The sequence below is a fragment of the Peromyscus maniculatus genome, chromosome 7 (genome assembly GCF_049852395.1).
Source record: "Peromyscus maniculatus bairdii isolate BWxNUB_F1_BW_parent chromosome 7, HU_Pman_BW_mat_3.1, whole genome shotgun sequence".
Taxonomy (NCBI): Eukaryota; Metazoa; Chordata; class Mammalia; order Rodentia; family Cricetidae; genus Peromyscus; species Peromyscus maniculatus.
Window position 1 is genome coordinate 116,279,165 of NC_134858.1, and position 24,633 is coordinate 116,303,797.

General features: G+C 47.7%; 1 protein-coding gene across 2 annotated transcripts in view; it reads left to right on the forward strand.

Moving 5' to 3' along the window:
* Itga9 (integrin subunit alpha 9) overlaps positions 1–24,633 on the forward strand; it is a 301,616-nt gene that overhangs the window by 16,393 nt on the left and 260,590 nt on the right. Inside the window, exons 2-4 of one of the 2 annotated variants that reach the window (XM_076577318.1) lie at positions 2,485–2,612; positions 3,973–4,079; positions 12,261–12,384. In XM_076577318.1, the coding sequence (XP_076433433.1) occupies positions 2,485–2,612; positions 3,973–4,079; positions 12,261–12,384 (359 nt within the window). Of the gene's footprint in view, positions 1–2,484; positions 2,613–3,972; positions 4,080–12,259; positions 12,385–24,633 lie in introns of those variants that run through there. The other variant, XM_042282053.2, reaches the window with a different exon arrangement.

Consider the following 24,633-nt stretch of genomic DNA (forward strand, 5'->3'; position numbering starts at 1 on the left):
GTCAGATGTGGGGTTGGTGAAGATCTTTTCCCATTCTGTAGGCTGTCGCTTTGCCTTGTTGACCATGTCCTTTGCTCTACAAAAGCTTCTTAGTTTCAAGAGGTCCCATTGATTGATTGTTTCTCTCAGTGCCTGTGCTACTGGTGTTATATTTAGGAAGTGATCTCCTATGCCAATGCGTTCAAGACTACTTCCTACTTTCTCTTCTAGCAGGTTCAGAGTAGCTGGATTTATGTTGAGGTCCTTGATCCACTTGGACTTAAGTTTTGTGCACGGTGACAGATATGGATCTGTTTGCAGCCTTCTACATGTTGATATCCAGTTATGCCAGCACCATTTGTTGAAGATGCTTTCTTTTTTTCCATTGTACACTTTTGGCTTCTTTGTCAAAAATTATATGTTCATAGGTGTGTGGGTTAATGTCAGGGTCTTCAGTTTTATTCCATTGGTCCACATGTCGGTTTTTATGCCAATACCAAGCTGTTTTTATTACTGTAGCTCTATAGTAGAGCTTGAAGTCAGGGATTGTGATGCCTCCAGACATTGTTTTATTGTACAGGATTCTTTTGGCTATCCTGGGTTTTTTGTTTTTCCATATGAAGTTGAGTATTATTCTTTCCAGGTCTGTGAAGAATTGTGTTGGTATTTTGATGGGGATTGCATTGAATCTGTAGATTGCTTTTGGTAAAATTGCCATTTTTACTATGTTGGTCCTGCCTATCCATGAGCATGGGAGATCTTTCCATTTTCTGACATCTACTTCAATTTCTTTAAAAAAAAAAAAAAAAAAAAAAAAAAGAATGAGACCCCAAGAAAAGGATGGCTCCGGTGGCTCCTGGGACAGTGCAAGGGGATCCAGGGTCGGCTTTCTTTACCAGAGAGGCTACTAACCTCTACTTTGCCGAGAAGTCTGAGAGCAATGCATTCTATCCCACAGCCTGCTGTATCTAATACCCTGGGATGCTCAGCTCTCTCCTGTTTCCTGGCTGCTAGTGACAAGGGACAGCTCGAGTCCTCACTGAGCAGGGCCTTGGGATCTGCAGCTCTTTGAGCAGCAGCTCAGATCTTGTCCAAAGTGTCCTCATGCAGTGCCTTCTCCAGTGGCTCATGCTCAGCTCACATAATTGTGCCTGACTGTTGTTACCTAGGTTTCTGGGCTGTGGAACTTTGGGCTGCTCTCTCCCTGAAATTATGCAGAACACTCCAGAGCTGGAGAGACGGCCCAGTCGGCAAGGAGCTTGCTGGGCAAGCCTGGGGGCTTGAGTTCAACCCTCAGTACCCACTTAGAGCCAGATGTGGTGGATCTGAGTTCAATCCTCAGTACCCACTTAAAGCCAGATGTGGCGGATCTGAGTTCAATCCTCAGTACCCACTTAGAGCCAGATGTGGTGGATCTGAGTTCATTCCTTAGTACCCACTTAGAGCCAGATGTGGTGGTTCCTGCTTTGAGTCCCCACACTGGACACTGGGCAGGTGGAGACAGGTGTGTCCCTGGGGTTCACTGGATTTGTGAGTGTCAGGCCAGTAAGAGAGCCTGTTTCCAAACAGAAGATGGATATGACAACCAGGGGTAACCTCTGGCTTACACACACACACACACACACACACACACACACACACACACACACACACACACACACACACTTAAACTCTAGGGTAGATTTATTTTTGTAACACCCTGAAGTGAACTTAATGTTGCATCCCTCTTTGGATTTTCACCCAGCAGGCCCAGACTGATTCCTCTACCCTACTCTACCCTACCCTACCCTGTGCTACCCTACCCTACCCTACCCTACCCTACCCTACCCTGTGCTGCCCTATCCCTCTGTTAACTGGTAACTAGTGAAGTTGAGCTTCTGTTCATATATCTCCTGATTGTCTCTGTCGGGGTTACTGTTGCTGTGATGGAACACCATGACCAAAAGCACCTCGGTGAGGAAAGGGTCTACTTGGCTTATACCTCCCATCATAGTCTGTCACTGAAGGAAGTCAGGACAGGAACCTGGAGACAGAAACTGAGCCATGGAGGGGAGCTGCTTACTGGCTTGTTCCCCATGACTTGCTCAGTCTGCTCTCTTACAGAACCCAGGACCACCAGCCAAGGGATGGCACCACCCACAGTGGGCTGAGTCCTTCCACGTCAATCGCCAATCAATATAATACCCTATAGACTTGCCTATGGCCCAATCTCATGGATGCGTTTTCCTCAACTGAGGCTTCTTCTTCTCTGATGACTCTAGCTTGTGTCAAGTTGGCATAAAACTATCACGAACACTAAACTTTTTGACTCATTTTTCTTCTGGTTTGTGTTTTTTTTTTAATTGGTAGTTTTACTGAAGTTGTGTGTGTGTGTGTGTGTGTGTGTGTGTGTGTGTATGCACACACATAGTAAATTAGTATAGCTTCCTGATGCATAGTCAGATTGCTCACCGTCTCTTCTCTAGCACTGGTTGTGACAGCCTGCTTTTTCTTTTTGATGTGCAGGGTCCTCGTGGGTGCACCAAAGGCAGATTCTAAATACAGCACTTCAGTCAAGTCCCCTGGAGCTGTGTTTAAGTGCCGCGTCCACACCAACCCCGAACGGAGATGCACCGAACTGGACATGGCTCGAGGTGGGTGGACATGATTGTCAGCATAGATTTGGGACCGACACCTTCATCCTTTGCCCTTTTTGTACGTAGGATGGCCTCATCATCCACCCACCTGCCCTCTCTCCCCCTGTCCTTCCCTCTGTCTCACAGACGTAACTGAGATCCTTTAGTCATTAGACTCTGGGATAGGCTAATGAACAAAGCAAACAAGGAACCTGTCATCCTGGGCCTTGAAAATCGGCAGCCAGAACAGACATTAAAATAAACAACAGAGTAAGTGAAACCCAGAGGGAAGGTGTGTGTTAGGATCAACTCCCTATTGGAGGTTAGAAGAGGCCTCCTTGGGGACCTTTCTGTGTATGGAAGGTGACTGGTAGCTGGCTGGGCAGGTCCAGGAAGTGAAGTCTCCAAGTGGAGCAATGACAGTGTCCCTGGTAGACCAGTTGGCCTGGTTCTGGTCCAGCTGTACATCCTGGGAATGGCTTGAGAAGACTGAGATAGGAGAGGAGGCGGGTGGCTCGCTTACCATTCCCAGGCCTTGCTTTCCCCAAAGCCCTTTCTCACCAAGACTTTTTCATCATCACGTTTTATACACAGAGGGCTGTGGAGATGACTCAGTTGTCAAGTCTTTGTTGTGAAAGCATGAGGTTCTGAGTTAATCCCTTAGAACCCACTTTAAAAACTGGATGTGATCTCATGAGCCCTCAACTCTAGTGTTGAGGACATGGAGGTAAGAGTCCCTTAGGATCACTCTGCCTCAAAGAATAAAGTGGAGAACAATTGAGGAAAACTCCTGGCATCAGCCTCTGGACTCAACATACATGAACACACACTTGAATGCACACCCCCAACATGTATGCACATATACAAACATGTAAACCCACATACATGAATGCACACCCCCAACATGTATGCACATACACAAACATGTAAACCCACATACATGATTGCACACCCCCAATATGTGCGCACATACACAAGCATGTAAATACACACACACACACACACACACACACACACATACACACACACAAATGCACATCCCCAACATGTGCACACACACATGCAAAATTGTAAACATACACAACAAAGCAACAACAAAAACCCCCAAAGAATTGTCCTGGCTTTTTCTTATCAGAAGTCTTGTCCATGTGTGAGTTACAATGACTTCTCAGACATCCATGGTACGCCATTTTCTTCATGGAGAACTTTGCCATGGAAGAAGAATGGGCTGAATTAAACAGCGACATTTCGTCCCAAGTTTCTATGGAGTTGACACTTTGTTTTAAGTCACAAAAAATTGAGCCCCCAGGACCCCTTTTGGGAAAGCAGCCAGCTGTACCACTCCTCCACCCAACCCTGGTCTCTCTTCTCCCTCCAGGGAAGAACCGGGGTGCGCCCTGTGGGAAGACCTGCAGGGAAGACCGAGATGATGAGTGGATGGGGGTGAGCCTGGCCCGGCAGCCCAAAGCGGATGGTCGTGTTCTGGTAAGACCTCTGGGGAGGGGGTGACCTGGGACAGGGTGGCACCCTAAGAATGAAGGACTCATAGGCAAGTTGGCTGGTGGGAAGTCAGAGCACAGCTTTTTAGCTTGTCTGTCTGCTCTGCTGCTTTGAGGTATGTCCAGCCTGCAGCTTCAGGCCACATGCAACTGCATGCAGCAGAGGACAGCTGTGTATGTGGCCAACACAAAACCATGAAGTCACTTGAAACATTGTGAGACACTTTTGTGATATTTAAAAATAACTCGGTTGTGCCGTTCTCACGTGTGAACCTCGAAAGTGACGGTATCAAAGGTTGACACACTTAGGATTTGTTTTTGTGTTTTCTTCAGACACACTGGGCTAAGGGGGTAGCTCAGTGGTAGGGTGCTTTCCCAGCATGCATCAGTCCCAGGAAGCATTAGGAGAGAGTAGAGGACATAAAGGTAGAAAGAAGTTTGTGATTTCATTTACTACCTAAGTATTTTTGTGTATGTCTTCAGGTCAAGGTATCATTTACATAAAATACGTAAGTCTTGTGGTTTTAGCAAATTCACATGTTTGAACATCTCAGGAAGTTCTCTGTATCTTTATGTAGTTAACCCCTTGAATCCCAGAGGCAGCCACTGCCTTGCAAACACTGCTGTTGGTTTTTCTAGAATTTCACATGAACGTAATTCTACGAATGTGTTCAATTCCTGGGACAACCACGGTGAAGGGAGAGATCTCACTCCCACAAGTTACCCTCTGAAGTACATACACACACACACACACACACACACACACACACACACACACACACACAAACAAACAACAAACAGACACATAAATGTAATGAAAAAAGAACCTCTGCGACCGAGACTTGGTTATTAGCCGTTTTCTCTTTCTTCTTTTACACTCTCCTGTTGAGTTATAAGCTGAGGCACTCAAGCATGCATACCTCACAGCTTGGTAACATTCTCACACCTGTACACTCAGGCATCCCCGTGGCCAGCACCTTGAAGGCTCCTTGTGCCCTTTCTCTGGTGGCTGGCACCCTGTAGGGTGATCCTCTTCAGAGGATCCAGTTTCTGACATTAGCTTTCCTCGAAGGCTTAGGAAGATTTGTGTCTTAAAAGTTCAAGGTCAAGAAGAGAAAGTGAGTCCAGCTGCTGCATCTCAGGGGTTTCCACTGCTGCATCTCAGGGGTTTCCTTTGGGCCATAAGCCGTCAAAGCTGAGGCTTTATGGATGTTTGCTCCCAGGGGAAATGGGTTTTCCTCAAGGATACAAGCCAAAAGTTCCCAGCCCCCTCTGAGGAGCTCTGCTCTCTGTGGATCGCAACCCCACCTCGGCACACTAAGGAGCCCCCACACTGATGGGTCCTTGGAAGAGAGGAAGCAGCTGGCTGCTGTCCCCAGCATTGCAGGGCCTCCTCACTGGACACTACTGTGGGTCTCACTGAACTGCCCCCATGTCTGCTGGCCTTGGATTCCAGTCCTCTAATTCCTGTCTCAGCAAGCCATGGATGATGGCCAAGCCACCACATTCCTCTAGGCATGGTGGCCTGACCCCACAGGGCGGTTCAGTCCCAAAGGGCAGGGACTCTTGCCTGTCATTCTTGGGAAAGAGGGGGAGAAATCAAGTATGTATATTCTCCAAAGGGGACCAAAGCCTCAACTCAGAACCAAGAGAGAGGAGGAGGCAGCTGGAGACAGCAGTGCACGAGATACCCCTCCAGGCAGAGTCTAGAGATAGCCCACTCTGCCAAGATACACTTCCTTGGGGATGTGGACCCTCAGTGTGGCTGAGAGCTTGTTTGCAAAGGAGCAAGACAAAGACCCAGCCCTGTGCCTGTTGGTAGAGACTGGATCCAGTGTGGGGTCTGAAACAACAGTGAGGAGCACGGGTGACATTTGGCAGAGGAGGCAGGAAGGCAGGGCTGAGTATTTGTGGGAAGTGGTGCTGTGGGCAATCCTGTCTAATCGAGCTCAACCCCTGCCTTACACGATGCTCGTATCATTCGTTCGGTAAGCCGCCCCCTGTGGTCCTGGGAAGGAGAGGCGGGCATGGAGGGTGTCCACAGTTCTCACGACGATGGAGCGCCTCAGCCTTCAAGAGAATTATGTGCTCTGAGGGCTTTTATGCTTTCTTTGGGCATGTGTGTCACTGATAAATGAAAAGCTCACCTTCCTGCCAAAATCAGCACCACACTACATGTGGAAACATTGTTGGAAACACTGTCACACAACAGCTCTCTAGGACTCTTGATCCTGCAAATGCCAAACTCTGCATCCATTGAACAGGACTCTCTTCCTACCACCCCCTGGTTCCTGGTAACCATCATTCTGATTCTGAAGTGCTCAAATGTGTCGGATCCTGTTCGAGTGGAAGTGGGCAGTATTTGTCTTTTTGTGATGGTTTCTCTTCATTTAGGGCAGTGTCTCACTGCTCAGCTCTGTCGTAGCCTATGGAGGATTCTTCCTTTTCTCTCAAGACCCAGTGATACTTTATCACATGTACACAGCGTGTTTTCTCCATTCATGGATGCATGTTTATGTGGCTCCTAGCTCCTTGCCATTATGAATAATGTTGCTATAAACATCAACAAAGATTTGAGACCTCATTTTTAATTTCTTCTGGGCATATATGTGGAAGTGGGATTGTCAGACCACATGGTAATTTTACTTTTTATTGTTAGAAAGACTTTGTCCCTCTAAAGTGCATGAACCATTTTGCGTTTGGCCAGCATGCAGAAAGTTCCAGGAACATTTGTTCTTCTGCTTGCTCTTCTTGTCCTGTGGTACTGAAGATAGAGCCCAAGCCTTGTGCATGCTGAGCACATGTCCTTGTTACTGAGCCACACTCCCAGCACACTCCATTTCCTTTTTAAACCGTGGCCACCCTAAAGAGTGTGAGGTGATACTTCATGATGGTTTTGTTTTCAGGTGTGTGGTGTGTGTGTGTGTGTGTGTGTGTGTGTGTGTGTGTGTGTGTGTGTGTACATGTTACTTAAATCCATTTTCTTTTTCTTTAATGTCTCACTTTCATCTGTGAAATCTTTCTGGAGACAGTATTATTTTTTTTAATTAAAGGTAGAAAAGGCATTTTGAGCCCCCAGGAGTACCTTGTAGCACAGGATGAGACCTGTCTCCCTAGGGATACCACCTTTGATTTCAAGGATGGGGTAGAGGGGTGGGGGAGGCGGATGGCTGCTTTGAAAGAGAACCTGGTGTGGATTTCAAAGCAAAGAATGGAGGGGGACTTGGAGAGCTGTGACAGGGAGTGAATTGTCTCAATGCCAAATGGCCATATCTGGACCAAAGCTGGCAAGACCCAGGATGTCAAGCTAGCTCGTCAGGCTGACTAGCTCAGTGGCTGCCCGTCTTGGCTCTGTGGATAATGTGGTGTCTTCCAGTTTCCCTGGGGACCGAATGATCCTTGAAACAGATGCTGCATCAGGACCGAAGGCAAGTTCCTTTGATTCTCACTCTGCTCTGTGCCCCTGGAGTACTGATATAATGTTTTCAAGAACAGGGGAGGCGGGCTGGAGATGGCTTAGTCAGTGATGCCATGCAAGCAGGCGTGAGGCTCCGTCCAGATCATCAGCACCATGAAGCCAGCACAGCCACTCATGTCTGTAACCGTCGCCCTGGGGAGACAGGGACAGTGGACCCCTGGAGCTCACTGGCCAGCCAGCCAGGTCAGACTGCAGGTGAGCTCCAGGTTCACTGAGAGCTTCTGTTTTGAAAATAAAGCTGGGAAGCAGTGGAGGGAGATGCTCTATATGGACCTCTGCCCTCCATATGCGCGCGCGCGCACACACACACACACACACACACACACACACATGCACACACGCACACACGCGCACGCACACACACACACGCATGCACGCGAACACACACACATGCACACACACTCACACACATGCACACACACACTCACACACACCTACCTTGGATGGCAGCTAGAGCATTCAGAACCACTGTCTCTCCTCATCAGAGCTGCCGAGCCTTAGATAACAAACTGTATCTAAACTGCTCAGAGTTTTTCTGGGTGGAAGCAGTGTCTTCCGGCTCTAACTTCTGTTTCCTTTCTGCATGTCAGAGCTCTCTCCCTCTCATCTGTCTACTTCCCTTGTGTCCATTTTCTTCAAAGCCTCCGGGGATGTTCCTGTGAGTTTCCCTGTCGCTGTTTCCTGGTCTGGTGTGTGTGCGTGTGGATGAGGGCTCCACTGAGATATGCAAATAAGTGCAGAAGCCGTGAGAACACACTCTGCTGAGTTTTCATTAAGTTAACAGCTGCCAAACAATATTCCTGGCACCTTCCACCCCAGAAACTTTTCCTGGGCCTCCCAGGCTGCCACCTGCTCCGGGGTGGCATCCCAGCCTCGATTTTATCCTGTGCCTGCCACACGTGTCTTAGTGGCCATGGCGTGGCCTGGCTGTGCATGGTGGACCTGGAAGCATGACAAAGGCGTGTCCTTCTGTGCACAGTCAGCGCAGGTGTGTGAGGGCGGCAGGGACAGACGGGCATTTGTGACCAAGCCACCCTCCAGGAAGGAATGCTGTGTTCACACAACAAAGAAGGCCTTTGAAGGAAACTGGACATTTTTCCCTCGGGAGGAAAATCCACCCTTCCAACCTGAGATGTGTGAGAGACCAAGATTTGGGGTGATGGTGGGTCTTCAGCCCTTTCTAGGATGATTTGGATGCTGAATTTAAACAGATTATTGCCTCCTGGATGACCTCCTCCTCCCCCTCCTCTCCCTCTCCTCCCTCCCCTCCTCCTCCCCTCTTCCTCCCCTCCTCCCCCTCTCCTCCCTCTCTTCCTTCCTCTCCTCCTCTTCTTCCTTCTCCTCTTCCTTCTTTTCTCTTTCTCTTCCTTCTCCTTCATGCTGTTTCTTCTTTCTCTTACCCCTTCTCCTCCTCTTCTTCTTTCTTCCCTCATCTCAAACCCAGGCCTCGTTCACACTCCTAGTCACACACTGTACCTTGCTCACACTCCTGGTCACACACTGTACCTTGCTCACACTCCTGGTCACACACTGTACCTTGCTCACACTCCTGGTCACACACTGTACCTTGCTCACACTCCTCATCACACACTACTCATCACACACTGTACCTTGCTCACACTCCTCATCACACACTGTACCTTGCTCACACTCCTCATCACACACTGTACCTTGCTCACACTCCTCATCACACACTGTACATTGTTCACACTCCTCATCACACACTGTACCTTGCTCACACTCCTAGTCACACACTGTACCTCTGAACTACTCCCATAATCCAAAGCAGGTCTGGCCGATTCCCAGGAATTCTCTGCTTTTCTGGTCTTCACTGCCCTCTTCACTTCCCTCCAACTCACTCCCAAGTCAATCAATGATGCTGCTTTGCAGTTTCTCAGAATCCTGTTCTTTTTACACAGGATGCAGGTCAGACTGATATGTGTGCGTGATGATAATCAGGCTAAACACAGTGTTTTCTTCTTATAATTTATGTTCAGAGTCCCTTTCTGTTTTCTGGAATGGGGCCCGTTTTTGACCTTTGATCTCTCTCCTCTCAGAATACTGTAAATTAGATGAATGCAAAATGCAGTATTTAGGTCTCCTAGGGATTCTCCAAGGTCACTCCTAAACAGTTTATGGGATGGAAAGCAGACGGTACAATAAACATTGAGTGACGCCGTCCATGTGGACAGCTGGCTGCCAGGCCACACCACGACAAACTTCGGCCTCTCCAGCTCAGAATGTGATAGGTAGCAAAGGCTCTCAAGATGTGGACTGAGTCCTTCAACTGGAGTAACTGGATGATCTAAGGGACTCAGATTTGGAGACTGTAAGAACTAACTCCCCTTCCCCCCACAGAAAAATCAGTCAGTCAGCCCTTTATATCCATAGGTTCCGTGCCTGTGGATCCAGCCCTTCCTACCCATAGGCTCTGGATCTGGCATCTTTGGGTTTAACTAATTGTGATCAAAATGATTTTTTTTTTTTAATCTGCCTGTGTGCTGAGCATGGACAGACCTTCCCATCATTGCTCCCTGAACAGCATGATGTGACAATTTCTGCAGTGTTTGCCTTGTCATTATAAGTACAGAGATGATTTAAAGTATGTAGGGCTGGGGAGATGGCTCTGCAAGTGTCAGGACCTGAGTTCAAATCTGCAGCACCCATGTCAAAAACCATGTATGACCATGCATGCCTGTAGTCCCTGCACGGAGGTGGAGAGCCGAGAGTCGGATTCTGGGACCTTTTTGGACAGCCAGCCTAGCTGAAACTGGGGCTTCAGTGAGAGACCCTGTCTCAAGGTGGTAGGGTACCGCACACACAAGGGATATCTCTATATGGAAGTGTGAGGTAATTATCCTCATGGTCTTTCCTGTTTCTCACTGCATGCTGTTTCCATCTATTGAGAAACGAGAAATGTGTGGGAGTTTTGTTTGTTTGTTTGTTTGTTTGTTTGCATAAAACAAGGATCACACGGGAAGGCAAGAAGACAGTGTGAAGTAGGAGCGACAGCTGATTGATCTGTCACTATCTCAGACACGCATGTGGGCATGCTCAGATCTCCAATGTCATGCTGAGTGTGTCATGGTGAGTGTGCCCTCTTTTGCCTCTGGGCAGAGTGGCTTGTCAGGGGCCCTAGTGGCAGCTTGATTGGAGGACAAAAGAGCTGAATTGGCGAGTTCTAGGTAAAAATGAAGACACTGTCACAAAATAACTAGATAGAAGATATCTTCAGGAATGAAACTTGAGGTTGAGGTCTGGTCTACACACACACACACACACACACACACACACACACAATAATAATAATAATAATAAAAATAATAATAATAAAATAAGACATTAGAATCTGACTATTTTACACTTACAAAGACATTAGAGTCTCTTTTTATTTTCAAGTTCATTATTTTAAGAAAACACGTCCACTGTCCAGAACAAAGTGAGCTGATACCAGAGTAAGTGGTCCTCACTCAGGAGAAGGAGGGGGCTGGGCTGTGTGCATCCCCCCCAAGCCTGGTACCTTTCCCCTGGAGAAGCCCCCGGGTGACATCCAGCACAAAGAGGTCACAGCAGAGGTCACATCCCAGCACAAAGCAGGGAGCACATTCTGCAGGACAGGATGAGCCAGGTCTGAGCTCTGGCTGGTGGCTCTGGTTCTCGTAATAGAAATTGGTCAGCATCAGTGTCTCCTTAGAAGTTTGCCGCCAGCACTGAAAAGCTACTCTGGAAAGCTGGCTGGGGGCCACCTGCCGCTAAGGTTCTCCTCATAGCCTCATTTACACGGCACTCTGCTTCATCTACCTTCCGCCCTGAGCCTTCCCTCTGCTCCACACTCTGCCACTCTCCTTCTTGTCTTAGGTCTCACCTCACAGGGCTGCTTCTGACTAGCCTGTGGAAGGCAACCACTGCCAGGCACTGGAGAGCCATCTTTACTAAGGGTTTGGGGACACAGTGGTGTGCACTTAGCAAAGCTCGTTAAGTGTTCAGTTGAGATATGTATTACTCAACACCCGAAGGACTTCCGGTTAAGGAGGTGCGTGCTGAGTGTCTGCAGGCAAAGTCAGAGAATAGTTTCTCCTCTTCCTAATGCCTTGTCACCTGCCCTTCCTCCCTTCTGTTAGCTCGCCCCCCCCCCCCCTTCTCTCGTTTCCATGCCGTCGTGGTCCAGGCAAGCAGCATCTCTCCCAGGGCTGCCCACTTCCATCCTGTCTACCTGCAGTCTGCATGGCAAGTGAGGGAAACTTCCAGACTGTAAATAGGACCCCACCACACACCTGCGGAAGCTGTTTCCATCCTCCTCCCCCCCCCCCCCCCCCCCGAGGGACCTGGCCCCCTCGCCCTCTTTAGACCTTCCTATTCACTGTTCTTCCCGCCCCGCAACCTCCAAACCTATCTCAATTCTCGTGTCCTTTGCACCAAATGCTCCTCTTTCTGGAACCTTCTTCCTCTTGTGCCCGGGGTGGAGAGTCGGGACCACTCTCTGCCCTCTGCCTGGAAACGGCTTCTCTCACTTCAGTCCGTAGTCTTCCTCCCTTCCACCCACGCTCAGTTTCAGCCATGGCAGTCTTTTCTTTTCAAACTCATCATCTCTCTTCTCCCAGTGGCCTCCCTGGAGCTGATTCTCCTTCATTCCATTTTTCTGACACCTTGGTGTGAACTTTTCGTTCTCGCTCCCTCTCTGTCCTTTAGGCCTGTGCCCATCGTTGGAAGAACATCTACTATGAAACGGACCACATCCTGCCCCACGGATTCTGCTACCTCATCCCGTCCAACCTCCAGGCCAAAGGCAGGGTGCTGATCCCCTGCTATGAAGGTGAGTGTGGCTCGGTCCTCCCCAGTGCCCTCCTTACTGGGGAGCTCCAGACATCCCCAGCCCTGTCCCTCCACACCACCACCTTAGCATTCCCCTGGCTTTCCACACGCTGACATGAGAGTGGGGTTATCTGTCCTGAGATCGATCCTGGCATCAAAGTCATGTCCAGGGAAGAGGCGACTGCAAAGGGGACAGTGGTCCAGGTCCTGACCGGCCCTGCCTGTTTCTGCCACAGAACCCACGGTGCTCTTTATGAAGTCCCAGAGACAAGCTGTAGCCGACTAATCCAGGGCTTCCCTTAGGTTCCTGGAACTGACAATCACTGTAGGGTCTTGGGAAACTTACTGTCCTTTTCTGGACCCGAGTTCCCTTCTCAGAAAGGTCAAGAACTTGTCCACAGCACCACTGCAATGCCAGGATGGTCACTGGACTTCCACATAACTCCTAGATGTTCTAGGCTGGGGAAAGGGACAGTCCAGTGTCCATAAAGCAGTGATGTGGCAGAAATTGAACACCCAGCCCAACTTATCCAGTCATCTTATGGCATCCTGCTTCTGACTGTCACTGAGTGTCCTGCAACTGGACAGAGGCACAGTCCTTGGGTCTGAGGAACACTTGGTATCAGTCTTCCATCACTTCGTAACAACACATTTTCATGTCACACAATAATAAACATGGGTTCATTTTTTTTCACTTGTATAACTCCACACAGGCTGGGATCAGCAGAGCTTGGAGGGCTCTGGCTGCAGGTTCAGTCAGGTCCATTTTACATGTTGCCTTCTGAGACCAGTGAGCTCCACAGGATATGCTGTGAGAACACAGAGGCACTTGGGGTCTTCTAGGGTGCCCTGCTTACAACTGCAAATGCTCCGGCAAGACTTAGTCATTGTTTAGCCTGTTGAGTCTGAGCTTTAGGTGCATGTTGGTGGCCTGCATGCCCTCCTGTCCTAGTCCCGTTCTGGTGAGCTGAGCCAGCTCCCTCCCTAAGTGCCAGGCTCCTTGGTTTCTAGTTGTCTCTCACTTGTTGGAAAAGAGGTCTCACTGGCCTGGGTCCACACTGCCTTGTGATTCCCTGAGCTTTCTTAGGTTTTGCCCTTGTGGCCATCAAGAGCATTTCTGACACTGTCTGGACATTGTAAATTATTTTTGTCTCATGCGGGAGATCCCAGGACACTATTGTGTAGCAGGAATCTTAAAAGGTCTTATTGGGTTGGAGGAATAGCTCAGCCGTTAAAGGCTAGGCTCACAACCAAAAATATAAAAGGTCTTATTAATTAAATCAAACCTGAGGCCAGTTATTGGGGTGAACACTGGAAGATCAGAGAGACAGAACAAGCCACAGCTAACCTCACCTGGCCAACTTTTCAGCTGGTCTTGTTTCCTCAGACTGGAAACTTCTGTGTCCTCATATCCCAATGGCTCTCAGCTGAACTGTGCTGCTAGAAAGCCTGAAAGCTTAACCAGCCAAATGCTTCTAGTTTTTGGTTCTCACGCCTTATAGACTTTTCTGCTTTCTACCGCCACTCCCTGGGATTAAAGGCATGAGTCATCATGCTTAGCTGTATCCTTGAACACATGGATTTCTGCCTCTGGAATGCTAGGATTAAAGGTGTGTGCTACCACTGCCTATCCTAAGTATCTAGTGACTGTTCTGTCTCTGACCCCAGATAAGTTTATTAGGGTACACAATATTTTGGGGAACACAGTGCCACCACACTATTGGGAACTCAGAGGACCCAAGCAGGATGTTCTGTGAGCTGTTGTCTACAGAAAGGCCAGCAGGGACGTGACCGGAGGCATGCGCTCTCTTCTGGTGTGAAGATGGGCCAGATTCATAGCTGCTGTCCTTCTCTGCTTCAGCATCTGGTTGGCTCAGGCTGGCCAGACGGGAGGGCTGAACTCTGGCCCTGTCCACCTCCATATTGTCCTAATGGGAAGAAAAACTTGATCTTAAAAAGGTGGTGACATAGTCAGGGGTGGAGCTCAGCTGGCCGAGGGGCTGCCGGGCGTGCGTGAGGCCCAGGATGTTTACCTTCCAGGCCAGCTAGGGTACATGAGCCCCTGTCTCAATTGAATGAATGAATGAATGAATAATAAATGTCATCAGTCAAGGGTTGGATCCAAGGAGCACCATGACAGGTTATCGGTTTCCTACCCACCCACCTCAGCACTTCCCAAATCCCACACAACTCACTAGTCCCAAAACACAAACACACAGAACAGACCTGACCTCCACTCGTAGCTGAGAAATCAGCATTCGTTATCATTTGCCGTGAAGAATCACAGTTGTTATGCAGAGGTAGCTAACTGGTGCAGGGCTCAGCCCAGGAACTCTGAGTTCTCATGCTTTTGGTTATTTCTTGACCCCACAATGATCAGATGGAGCCAGAGAAGAAATTAGCAAGATGGTTTTGCTCCCACCTGACTTCCTTCCTTAAGGACAGACACGCATTCTAATTTGTCCTTTGGCAAAGAAACCAGAACGGGTGGGGCTGGTCTCGGGAGTCCCGGGATGAAGAGCATCTGCTTAGGGAAACTGAGAACTGGACAATGGTTCTGTGTTCTTGGATCTGTAAGCTGAGAGGGCTGGTGATGCTCAGATCTCTCTAGAAGACTGGGCTGGTGAGGCGGGATTAGGTGGGGGCAGGCCACAGTGAGAGGGCCCTTGCCTGTACTGTTGGTTTTGGAGACCTCTGCTTCCCTGTTTTGTGGTCTAAATGAAACCAACTTGGGCTCCTAAAACAACCATTATTTTCTCTTAATGTGGAAAATCTCAGTGACGCAAGCTCCCTGTTCCAGGTGGGGAATCACATTATGGTTAAGGACAATGGAAGCATTTAGTGTTTAACAGAACCTTTCAGATGTCATCTAGATGAGCTTCCGAGGTGTATCAAGGTCCAGAGAGATAAGCATGGTTATGCAGATAAGCATGATTACGCAAGTTGGAGAATTCATTCGGTGATTCACTGTGTGGAAGGTGAGTGAGTCACACAGTGGCTGGAACAAAGCTCAGGACCCCAGATGCCGGAGTCTGAAGTCCTCTCTCTCATTAACACTGTGACAGTGGATGAGGATTTAAATTCTGTGTCTAGCTTAAGTGATCATACTTTTGATTTCTTAGAGCAATGTCTAGCATATATCTGCTAACATGGTACATGCTGAGCATGTTACATATGGTGATATGCTTCTTTTATGCCAGTGAGCTAGGCACTAAGCAAGACTTATTATCAGTGTAAGGTGACTGACTTGTGTTTCAGGAACAGAGCCCGTATAGTTTTGTTAAGTGCCTGACAGGCATCAGATAGACAAAATCCCACAGACACAGTCCAAGAAGAGAGGGCAATGGGGCATCGGGGTGTAAAGAAGAGAGAGAGGGGAGCATGTGGGGACTGAAAGGGAACCAGTGGGAATGGGGAGGGGACGTGGGAGGGTAGCAAGGGGAGGGATACAAGTGTGTACTGACCCATGCATGAGCGATGGAGGGATACAAGTGTGTACTGACCCATGCGTGAGGAATGGAGGGATACAAGTGTGTAATGATCGATGTGTGAGCGATGGAGGGATACAAGTGTGTACTGATCGATGTGTGAGCGATGGAGGGATACAAGTGTGTACTGATCCATGCGTGAGGGATGGGGAGGTGGCTCAGTCGTCAAAGTGCCTGCTTTGACCAGAACTTTGACCACAGTTCAGGTCCCCATACAAACGCCAGGCGAGTGTGGCACAACCCTGGGAGGCAGAGACAGAGGGATCCCCACAGAAAAATGGTTAGCGAGACTAGCCGTTGTGATGAGCTCTGGGTTTGACTGAGAGGCAGAAGAGTACTTGAGGATGATTCCTGACACTAATCTTGGATCTTGACATGCATGCACACACACATACACACCATGAAAACATGCATACCCACATATGCAGATGCACACACATGAATATGAAAAATTACATACTTGAAAATGTCATAATTAAACTTATTTTTTACAATAATTAAAAATTGGATTAAAAACAGAAATCTTCCGCTTACAGGAGAGAGCATAGGAAACTTCATGTTTGAACATTGGTACTGTGTGGGATTGAATTCCCAACCTATACATGCTCTGTTGGGAATCTCTCCCCAAGGGCTTGAGCTGTATCTATGCTCAAGGAGGCATTAAGGCAGGAATATTGTATGATTGTGGACACTGAAATCTCCTTAAGGCTTACAGTCTGCATCAGTCAGGGAAGTGAGGGACAGAGGAACTCTGCTGTAAGTCACAGCAGCCAGCACAGGGCAGGGGCTGGAGAGACCCCGGCTTCCAGGTCACTTTCTGTACCACGCTGACAGAATGCAGGAGATGCTGAGGCAGGCTTGACGGAGGATAATGCGCCACACTGCCTCCTCCTTGGCGCAGTTAAAGATGCTGCCTGCTCTGCAGTGGGAGTGGATGGCGGCTTGCCTCCACTCCTCTTCGGGTTGTTATGGGGAGCTCATGAGAGAGCTGGGGTGACAGTGCTCAGAAACCCCCCTGTTGTTCCATTGTGGTAGCTCCTAGTAGAGTTTCCCAAGGGTCTACGGTGCAACCTTTGGAAGAGTGGGAGGTTAGCTTGGTAAAGTCTCTTTGTGTGGGTCACCGTTCCGAAATGTCTTCAGCTTTTTTTGTATTTTAAAAAAGAATTTATTGCTAAGAGGTGGTGGAACATACCTTTAATCCCAGCACTCGAGAGGCAGAAGCAGGTGGATCCCTGAGTTCGAGGCCAGCCTGGTCTACAGAGTGAGTTCCAAGACAGCCAGATCTACACACAAAAACTCTGTCTCAAAAGAAAAAAACAAAAAACAAAAAACAAAACAAAAAAAAACCCAGAGAGATTTTATTTTTAAGTGTGTGTGTGTGTGTGTGTGTGTGTGTGTGTGTGTGTGTGTGTGTATGAGTGAAGGTGCCCAGGAAAGCCAGAAGGGGGCATCAGATTCCCTGTAGCTGAATTTACAGGTGGTTTTGAATCATCACCTGAATTGGGTTCTCTGTGAGAGCAGTACACACTCTTAACCACTGAGCCATCTCTCCTGTCCCTAAAGTTTTTGATTTCTTAAAAAATACTGGTCTTGGGTTTGGCACAGGACATTTTCCTCATGGCTTCTCAGGTGCTTCCTGTTGGATGGGAGAGGCTACCAAAATATCCTGTTGGAACCAGGAAGTACAGAAGGAATTGGAAATAAAAAAGAGTAGGGCATAAAGTAAGATAAACTCACAGCGCATCCCTGCAGCAACACGTCAAGTTTACATTTGTGTCATATGAGGACAGTATCATTATGCCCGTGTGCCATCTTTGTCAGAGTGTGGGAGAAGATAAGAACAAAGGGGGATGACTTGGGGAGATTACCAGAAAAATAGAGTGAGCACTATTAAACATTAGAGACTGTTAAATACACCAGAAACGTCTTTTTGAATTTATTTTATTTTTAATCATGGGTCTGTGTGTGGGTATGTGCATGTGAGTTCAGGTGCCCCTGGAGGCTGGAGGTCAGAGGTATCAGATCCCCCAACTATGTCTCCAACCACCACACCAGAGTATTTTAAGCTTCCCAAAACTCAAGTCAGTACATGTGATAAAATCAAGTACAGACACTTCTTTTATCCTTTATCCTTGAACCCAGCAAGGCAAGAAGCCAGAGCTCAGCGGGAGACGTCAAACAACCCATCTTTTTATTGTTATGGGGAAAATCTCATGAGTCTGGGGTGACTTGAGAGCAGCCTGGTAAAATTAGCAGAGTGTTCATGGATTGAGAGGTGCAGTGAGAGGGCCAGTGAGACACTCAGCCGGTAAAGGCGCCTGCTGCCAAGCCTGAGTTTGAGCACCAGGCCTCACGTAGTGGAAGGAGAGAACTGACTCCTATAAGCTGTCCTCTGACCTCCACGTACGTGTGTGCAGTAGCATGTGCACATGCCCCCGCCCCACAAATAAATGAATAAATAAATAAATAAACAAACAAAATGAATATAGTTTGTTTCGTTTGAAAGAAATGTAGTCAGTAGCAATGATGGTACCAACTGTATCTCAGGATGTGGTCACAAGATTGACAAGTGTCTATTCCTCCTTTCCAGTTAGGTGATCTCGCACAAGCTTGGAAAGTTTCTGTGTCCTCCCCTGGGGAGATTGGTACCTCCTGACAAGGGATTTGAGGTGTTTCAAGTGCCTAACGCAGTCCCAAGCTCAATAAATGAGAATTTTCTGATTAACTCTCCAGTCATGTAACATCCTCAGAAGGTGTTCAGTGGACGCTTTTAGTGAACTGATAATTAAGGGTGGAGAGCTGGGTCCTGTTAAAGTGATCTGCAGAGCCTTGGCAGGTCTGTGATGGGTTGTGTGGAGTCAGGCCTCACTATGAAGCTGGAACTGGTCTGAACTTCTCTGTCCCCTTGCCTCAGCCTCCCGGCTGTTGGAATGACAGGCGTGTGCCACCAGGCCTGGATTATCTTTCCTTAACTAGCTGTGAAGGTCTTATTTGTGTAATCCATTTGTTAAGTCCCTGCCCTGGTTGCCGTAAAGGATCTGATGTTGTGTGTAAACGTTCTTAAGTTTGAGATTGAAGGGGTCTGAATCGATCACATCTGGTTGTGCTTTAAAGCTGATTTTTAAAGACTGCCATGCTTTCAGGGCAGCAGGCCTTTTATTTCTCATGTGCATTTCTTAAGCAGTGGTCATTCCTAGGGAAAGAACCAGACCACGGCACTCGATGGTAAAGACATTTGGTTTTCTTCCCTTAATGCTGAAGGCCAGGACCCCACACAGGATAAAAATCAATCATGATCCATTTACAAATCAAAAGCGGTTGAGGTTTGGGTGGGTTTTTCTTTTGTTTTAGAAGGAATTGTGAAGGGCTGAGCCCATCCATTTAAAAATTCAAGAAGAAACCCCATCTGTTTTTATTAAATAATGAGCCCTGCTTTCACACAGGGCTTTCTGCTTTCCAAAGAGCTTAACATTACCTCAAATAAATATGGTGAGTTAAACAAGAGGATGCTGCTCCGTATTCTGTCCAGTTAAGAAGAAGGTCCTGGGGTTGGAGAGAGGGCGCTGCTGGTGAGGTGCTTGCTGCATAGGCGTGAGAACCCCACTCAGTCCCCTAGAACCCAATTTTAAAAAGCCAGTTTAAAAATGCACACCTGTAGCCGGGCGGTGGTGGCGCACGCCTTTAATCCCAGCACTCGGGAGGCAGAGGCAGGCGGATCTCTGTGAGTTCAAGGCCAGTCTGGACTACCAAGTGAGTCCCAGGAAAGGCGCAAAGCTACACAGAGAAACCCTGTCTCGGGAAAAAAAAAAATGCACACCTGTGTTCCAGCTCTGAAGAGGCCCAAGCAGGAGGATCCCTGGCACTCAGTGCTCACTGGCTGGCTAGCCTAGCTGATCTGGAGAGCTACAAGTTCAGTGAGAGGCCTGTGTCAGAATCAGGTGAAGGTGACTGAGGAAGACCCCTGATGTTAGCATCTCACCTCCACATGCATGAGTGCACACACATATGGGCATGGACACACACACACACACACACACACACACACACACACACACGAGAAAAGGAGAGTGGCTCCATAGGATAGTCAGGGCTGAAAGGTGGTCCAAGGTCTTGGAAATGACCCTGGGAGTCAAGAATTCTAAGTTTCTTCTTGGAGCCAGGACTTTTGGGGGCAAAAATAGATTCTATACATCAAATAAGTTTCCACACATTGTGCAGGTTTATTATTTAAATGACATCTTCTAATGTTCAGATGTCCACATTTTCCAAGGCTGTATCCTAAAAGTACCTGACTGTGTGGCTGTCTTGAGGAATGTTCTCTGGGAAGCGCCCAGACTGGAATTTACCTGACAATTATTAAATACCTATCGGGTGCTGGGAGCTGGGATAGGCTCTTGAATTTGTGATCATACTTATGATCACATTGTCTTGGGCTCAGCATTTTTCTTGTAGTTTTATGAGGCGGAGTCCTGCTGTGTAGGCCCTGATTGCCCTGGAGCTCACATGTAGTGAAACTGGCTTTGGACCATGTGATCTCCTGGCTTTGTCTCCTGGATGCTACAAGTGCAGTATCACCCTGCCTGGCTGGGGTCAGGGTTCACAGCCAAGTTGTAGAGATGAGAAAATGCGGTTCAGGGGAAGCTGATGAAGGTCTTATTAAGGATGTGTTAAGCACAGGGAGACTTGTTGGCCTTTTCAGTGTAGCGTAGGTCTTACCATATGGCCCTTTTCCGTTGGCATGCTTCAGGTTTTGTTTTGATGTTAGATGTAATCTAAAAGCAAGCCCTGCAGTTCCGGAGGGCAGACAGCCTTGGCCACATTTAGTTTTGGTAGTTCAGCTGTTCGTCACTGGTTGTTTCATGAGTTTGATCGCTTCAGCCACAACACTGAGTTCTATCTAGGTCTCAGCTGGAGCTCTCACTGAAATGTGACTGTCTTATGCCCAGGGCTGCTTTTTCTGGAGGGAGGAAACAGAACCCAGTGGGTACCAAGCTGAACACACACACACGTTATTATGCAGCCTTTTTGATGATGCTTCTGGAGTGAGAGGAGGCAGAATCTTGCTTGCTAAATCCTGAGAGGAAGCAACTATTAATGGGTTAAAATTCTATTTTTTTTGTAATTTAAAGATATTAATTTTATTTTTAATTGTGCACATGTGTCGGTAGGTAGGTATGTGCATGTGAGTGCAGTGCTTGTGGTGGCTGGATCTCCTGTAACTGGAAATCTAACTCCAGGGGGTACCTGCTGTTACCAGCCGAGCTGTCTCTCCTGCTCCTTTCCTTGTAATTTTTATTGTTAAAAATATACATAACCACATCCTAACCATTTTTGAAGTATGCCCCAATCCAGTTCACACTGAGCAGCTGTCCCACTGCCTCTCTCCAGAACTCTTTCATGGTTTCCATCTGAATCTGTTCCCAGTCAACACTAATTCCCCATCTCTTTCCTCCTCAGCCCCTGGCAACCACCAGCCCACTTCCCCATGAGTTTGCTTACTCTGGATACCTCATCCACGTGGCATCATCCAATATGTACACAAATACGTGACTTGCTAACTTCGTTTAGCCCTCAGCCTCAGGGTATATTCTATGAGTAGAATGTATCAAAATTTCTTTCCATTTCAAGGCAGAATACTATTCCATTGTAGCCATATACCACATTTTAAACAACCCATTTGTCTGTGATGGCAAACCTTCCTTTGGAAGAGCGAGCATGAAAGGTCGCAGAAGTGGGTGAGAGGCCAGCAGCCCCGCCCTTCCCTGCTGACCAAGGCTAATGAGCCCTGTGGCTGTAGGTAAACCCCAGGCTGTGCACAATGGCACCCTGATCTGTAAAATGGATGCAAAAGGTCAAAACTATTAAATGTTCTCTATCACTCTTTTCTCCTCTTCAGATACTCTTCTTTTTTTAATTGCTTTATTCAGTCAGCTTTCAGGACTTGCCACAGCCTCCTCAGGAATGGTTTAGATAAGCTTTTCCCTCTTCCTCTCTAACCTCGCTATTTATAGCATTGTTCTTTATTTCCCATGTAGACGGAAGTGCATAGAATGGAAGGTAGTTAATCCTCTCTTCCTTTTGTGGGAGGTAAATACTCGTTTATTACTGACGACCCGTCTGCTGGTAAGCACAGACTCCTAAATTTCTGCCTTATTTTCAGTTACTAAGAGATTTATCGCTCCTTGGTGATGTTTGGAAATAATTTAAGGCTAGACCTGATAGGTTATTTTCTAGCTGAGTTAAGAACAACTAGAAAAACAATTGTGTGGTCAGTGCATTAAGAAGACTAATTTGGAGCAGGAGAAGGCTCTGGGGTTAGTGTACTTGCTGTGAGGGCATGGGCTGACTTCAGATCCCCAGGACCCACGTAAAGACCAGGTGTGGTGGTGCGTGTGTGTAACCCGAGTGTGGGGACCGGGGACAGAGACAGGCAGCTGCCAGGGGGGTCACTCGCCAGCCATGCTAGCCATATCAGTGAGCTCTGAGTTCCTTGAGAGATCTTGTCAAAAAAGTAGAAAGTGTTCGGAGAAGATGCCTAAGTAAACCTTTGGCTTCCAGTTGTGACCACATGGGCAAGGGCATCTGCACACACGGGCACACACGGGCACACACGGACACACACAGGCACACACGGGCACACATAGGCACACACGGACACACACGGGCACACACAGGCACACACGGGCACACACAGTCACACACGGGCACACACAGGCACACTAGCCTATGAGTAGGCTTTCCTGTCCCTAGCTGTACACACGAAGGACTCTAAGTCAGGATTCCCCAGGGACATCGGCATGTCCATGTTCTTTGAGGCCCTGTTCAAAGAGCCAAAATACAAGACAGACTAGATGCCCATCAAAAGACTACATACAAAAAGCTTTATATATGTATATATTTTCATATATATACAAATATACACACAACTAACATACATATATATGTACATATATATTAGTTGGGCCATTTAAAATGAAATTCTGTTTTAATACAAAATGGATGGAGCCTGAGATCTTCATAGTGAGTGAAATAAGCCAGACTTATAAAGATGAACAGCATGCTTTTGTCTTAATTGTGGGTTGTCATAGTTTTTGTCAAATTAGCACAGACGTAGACATAACTAGGCAAAAAGAATCTCTGTTGAGGTGTGGCTTCTATCCGATCATCCTGTGGACAAGTTTGGGGGAGTTTTCTTGGTTGCTGATGGATGTGGGAGGGTCTAGGCCCTTGTGAGCAGTGCCATCCCTGGGCGGGCATCCTCCTGGGCTGTAGAAGAAAGATCCTGAGAAAGCCTGGGGAAGCAAGCCCGTCAGCCGCGCCCCTTCATGCTCCCTGCTTTGGTTCCTGTCTGTGTCTCTGCCTCAGCCTCCCTCCACGATGGACTGTTAACTGTAAGAAGAAATAACCCTTTCCTCCCCAAGCTATCTTAGGCCAGTGTTTTTATCACAGCCACAAACTAGGTCCTAGAATTCTTTATATACACACCTGTATACCGATAAACATCGATTCCAAAATCATTGCTTAATGTTCAATTATTAAGGCATTTATCATTCCTTGATCACACACATACACACACAACACATACATACACACACATACATACACACATATACACATGCACACACACACACAGTTATATACATGACTATGTATTATCTGGAAGCACAAGAGAGACTGAAGGAAGGAAGGAGACCAGGGGAGATGAATATATCAAAGTACATAATATACCCAAAGCAATTGCCTTTATGAAACTTCAAATGATGTGTAATTAATGCATGCAAAAAAATAAAAGGAAAAGAAATCATTGGCTTTGGAAAAGCACATTTCCTTCAACATGTGGTCAGAAGTGAGCTCCTATGAAGAATGTGTGCACACATTGTTCTGTGTCGGTCTAAGGGCTTACCCTAGCATGCAGTTCTGTGGGTTTGTAAAGTCCATCACAATTCATAGCTTCAGGGTAGGCTGCGGGTATTGAGGCCCGTGTTTCTCCTCATCTTGGAATTGCCTCTGTTTAGGCAGGGTTTGTGAAACCAGCCGCTTTGGAGGGAGGAGCCCAGGACTTGAATTAAAGTGTGTGGTGCTAGCCAAGCATATCAAACCTGCCTGCAGCAGAGAGGCCTCCGCCCCCTTCCAGGTCCTCTTCCTAGGCCAGGCTGTATTTGCTTAGCGGCTTCAGTTTCCCCGGTCAGACAGCTGGGCACATACAGAGAAGGCAGGCTACTGTGACCGAGCTTGCTTCTGTCCTGTGTCTGTGAGGTGGACAAATGTTTTGTTCTGTAACCGCGACAGTTCTGCCTCTTTGAGTTCTGTCTGTGTGGCCGTGACTGTGGGGACTGCTGGAGACTAAGTGGGCAAGGCCAGGAGCACCCAGACGCTGGGGCCAGCTGCCGCTGTGATGGAGTGCAGAAGGGTCTTCCTGGGAACACGGGAGGCTGGAGGGCACCCCAGCTCCTCCTGGATCCCTCTGCTGTGTGCTTCCTGGACTGCTCACGGAGACGGGAGTGACTCACGTTTCTTGCATTTGCTCTTCTTGGGCCAGCCCCATGTCCTTGGCTCTACCCAGCCCACTTCCATAGCTGGGTGCATAGGACATTCCTTCTACTCAAGTAGGCAAGCAAAGTCAAGTGTTTAGGTTTTATTTGAATGAAGATTTTAAGTATTTGAATATAGTAGCCCAGCCCTCTATATACTAGACAGACCCTTAGTGTCTGTAAGATATTGGTTCTGAATTTGTTTAGTATAGACATAGAGCCTCATGTTAC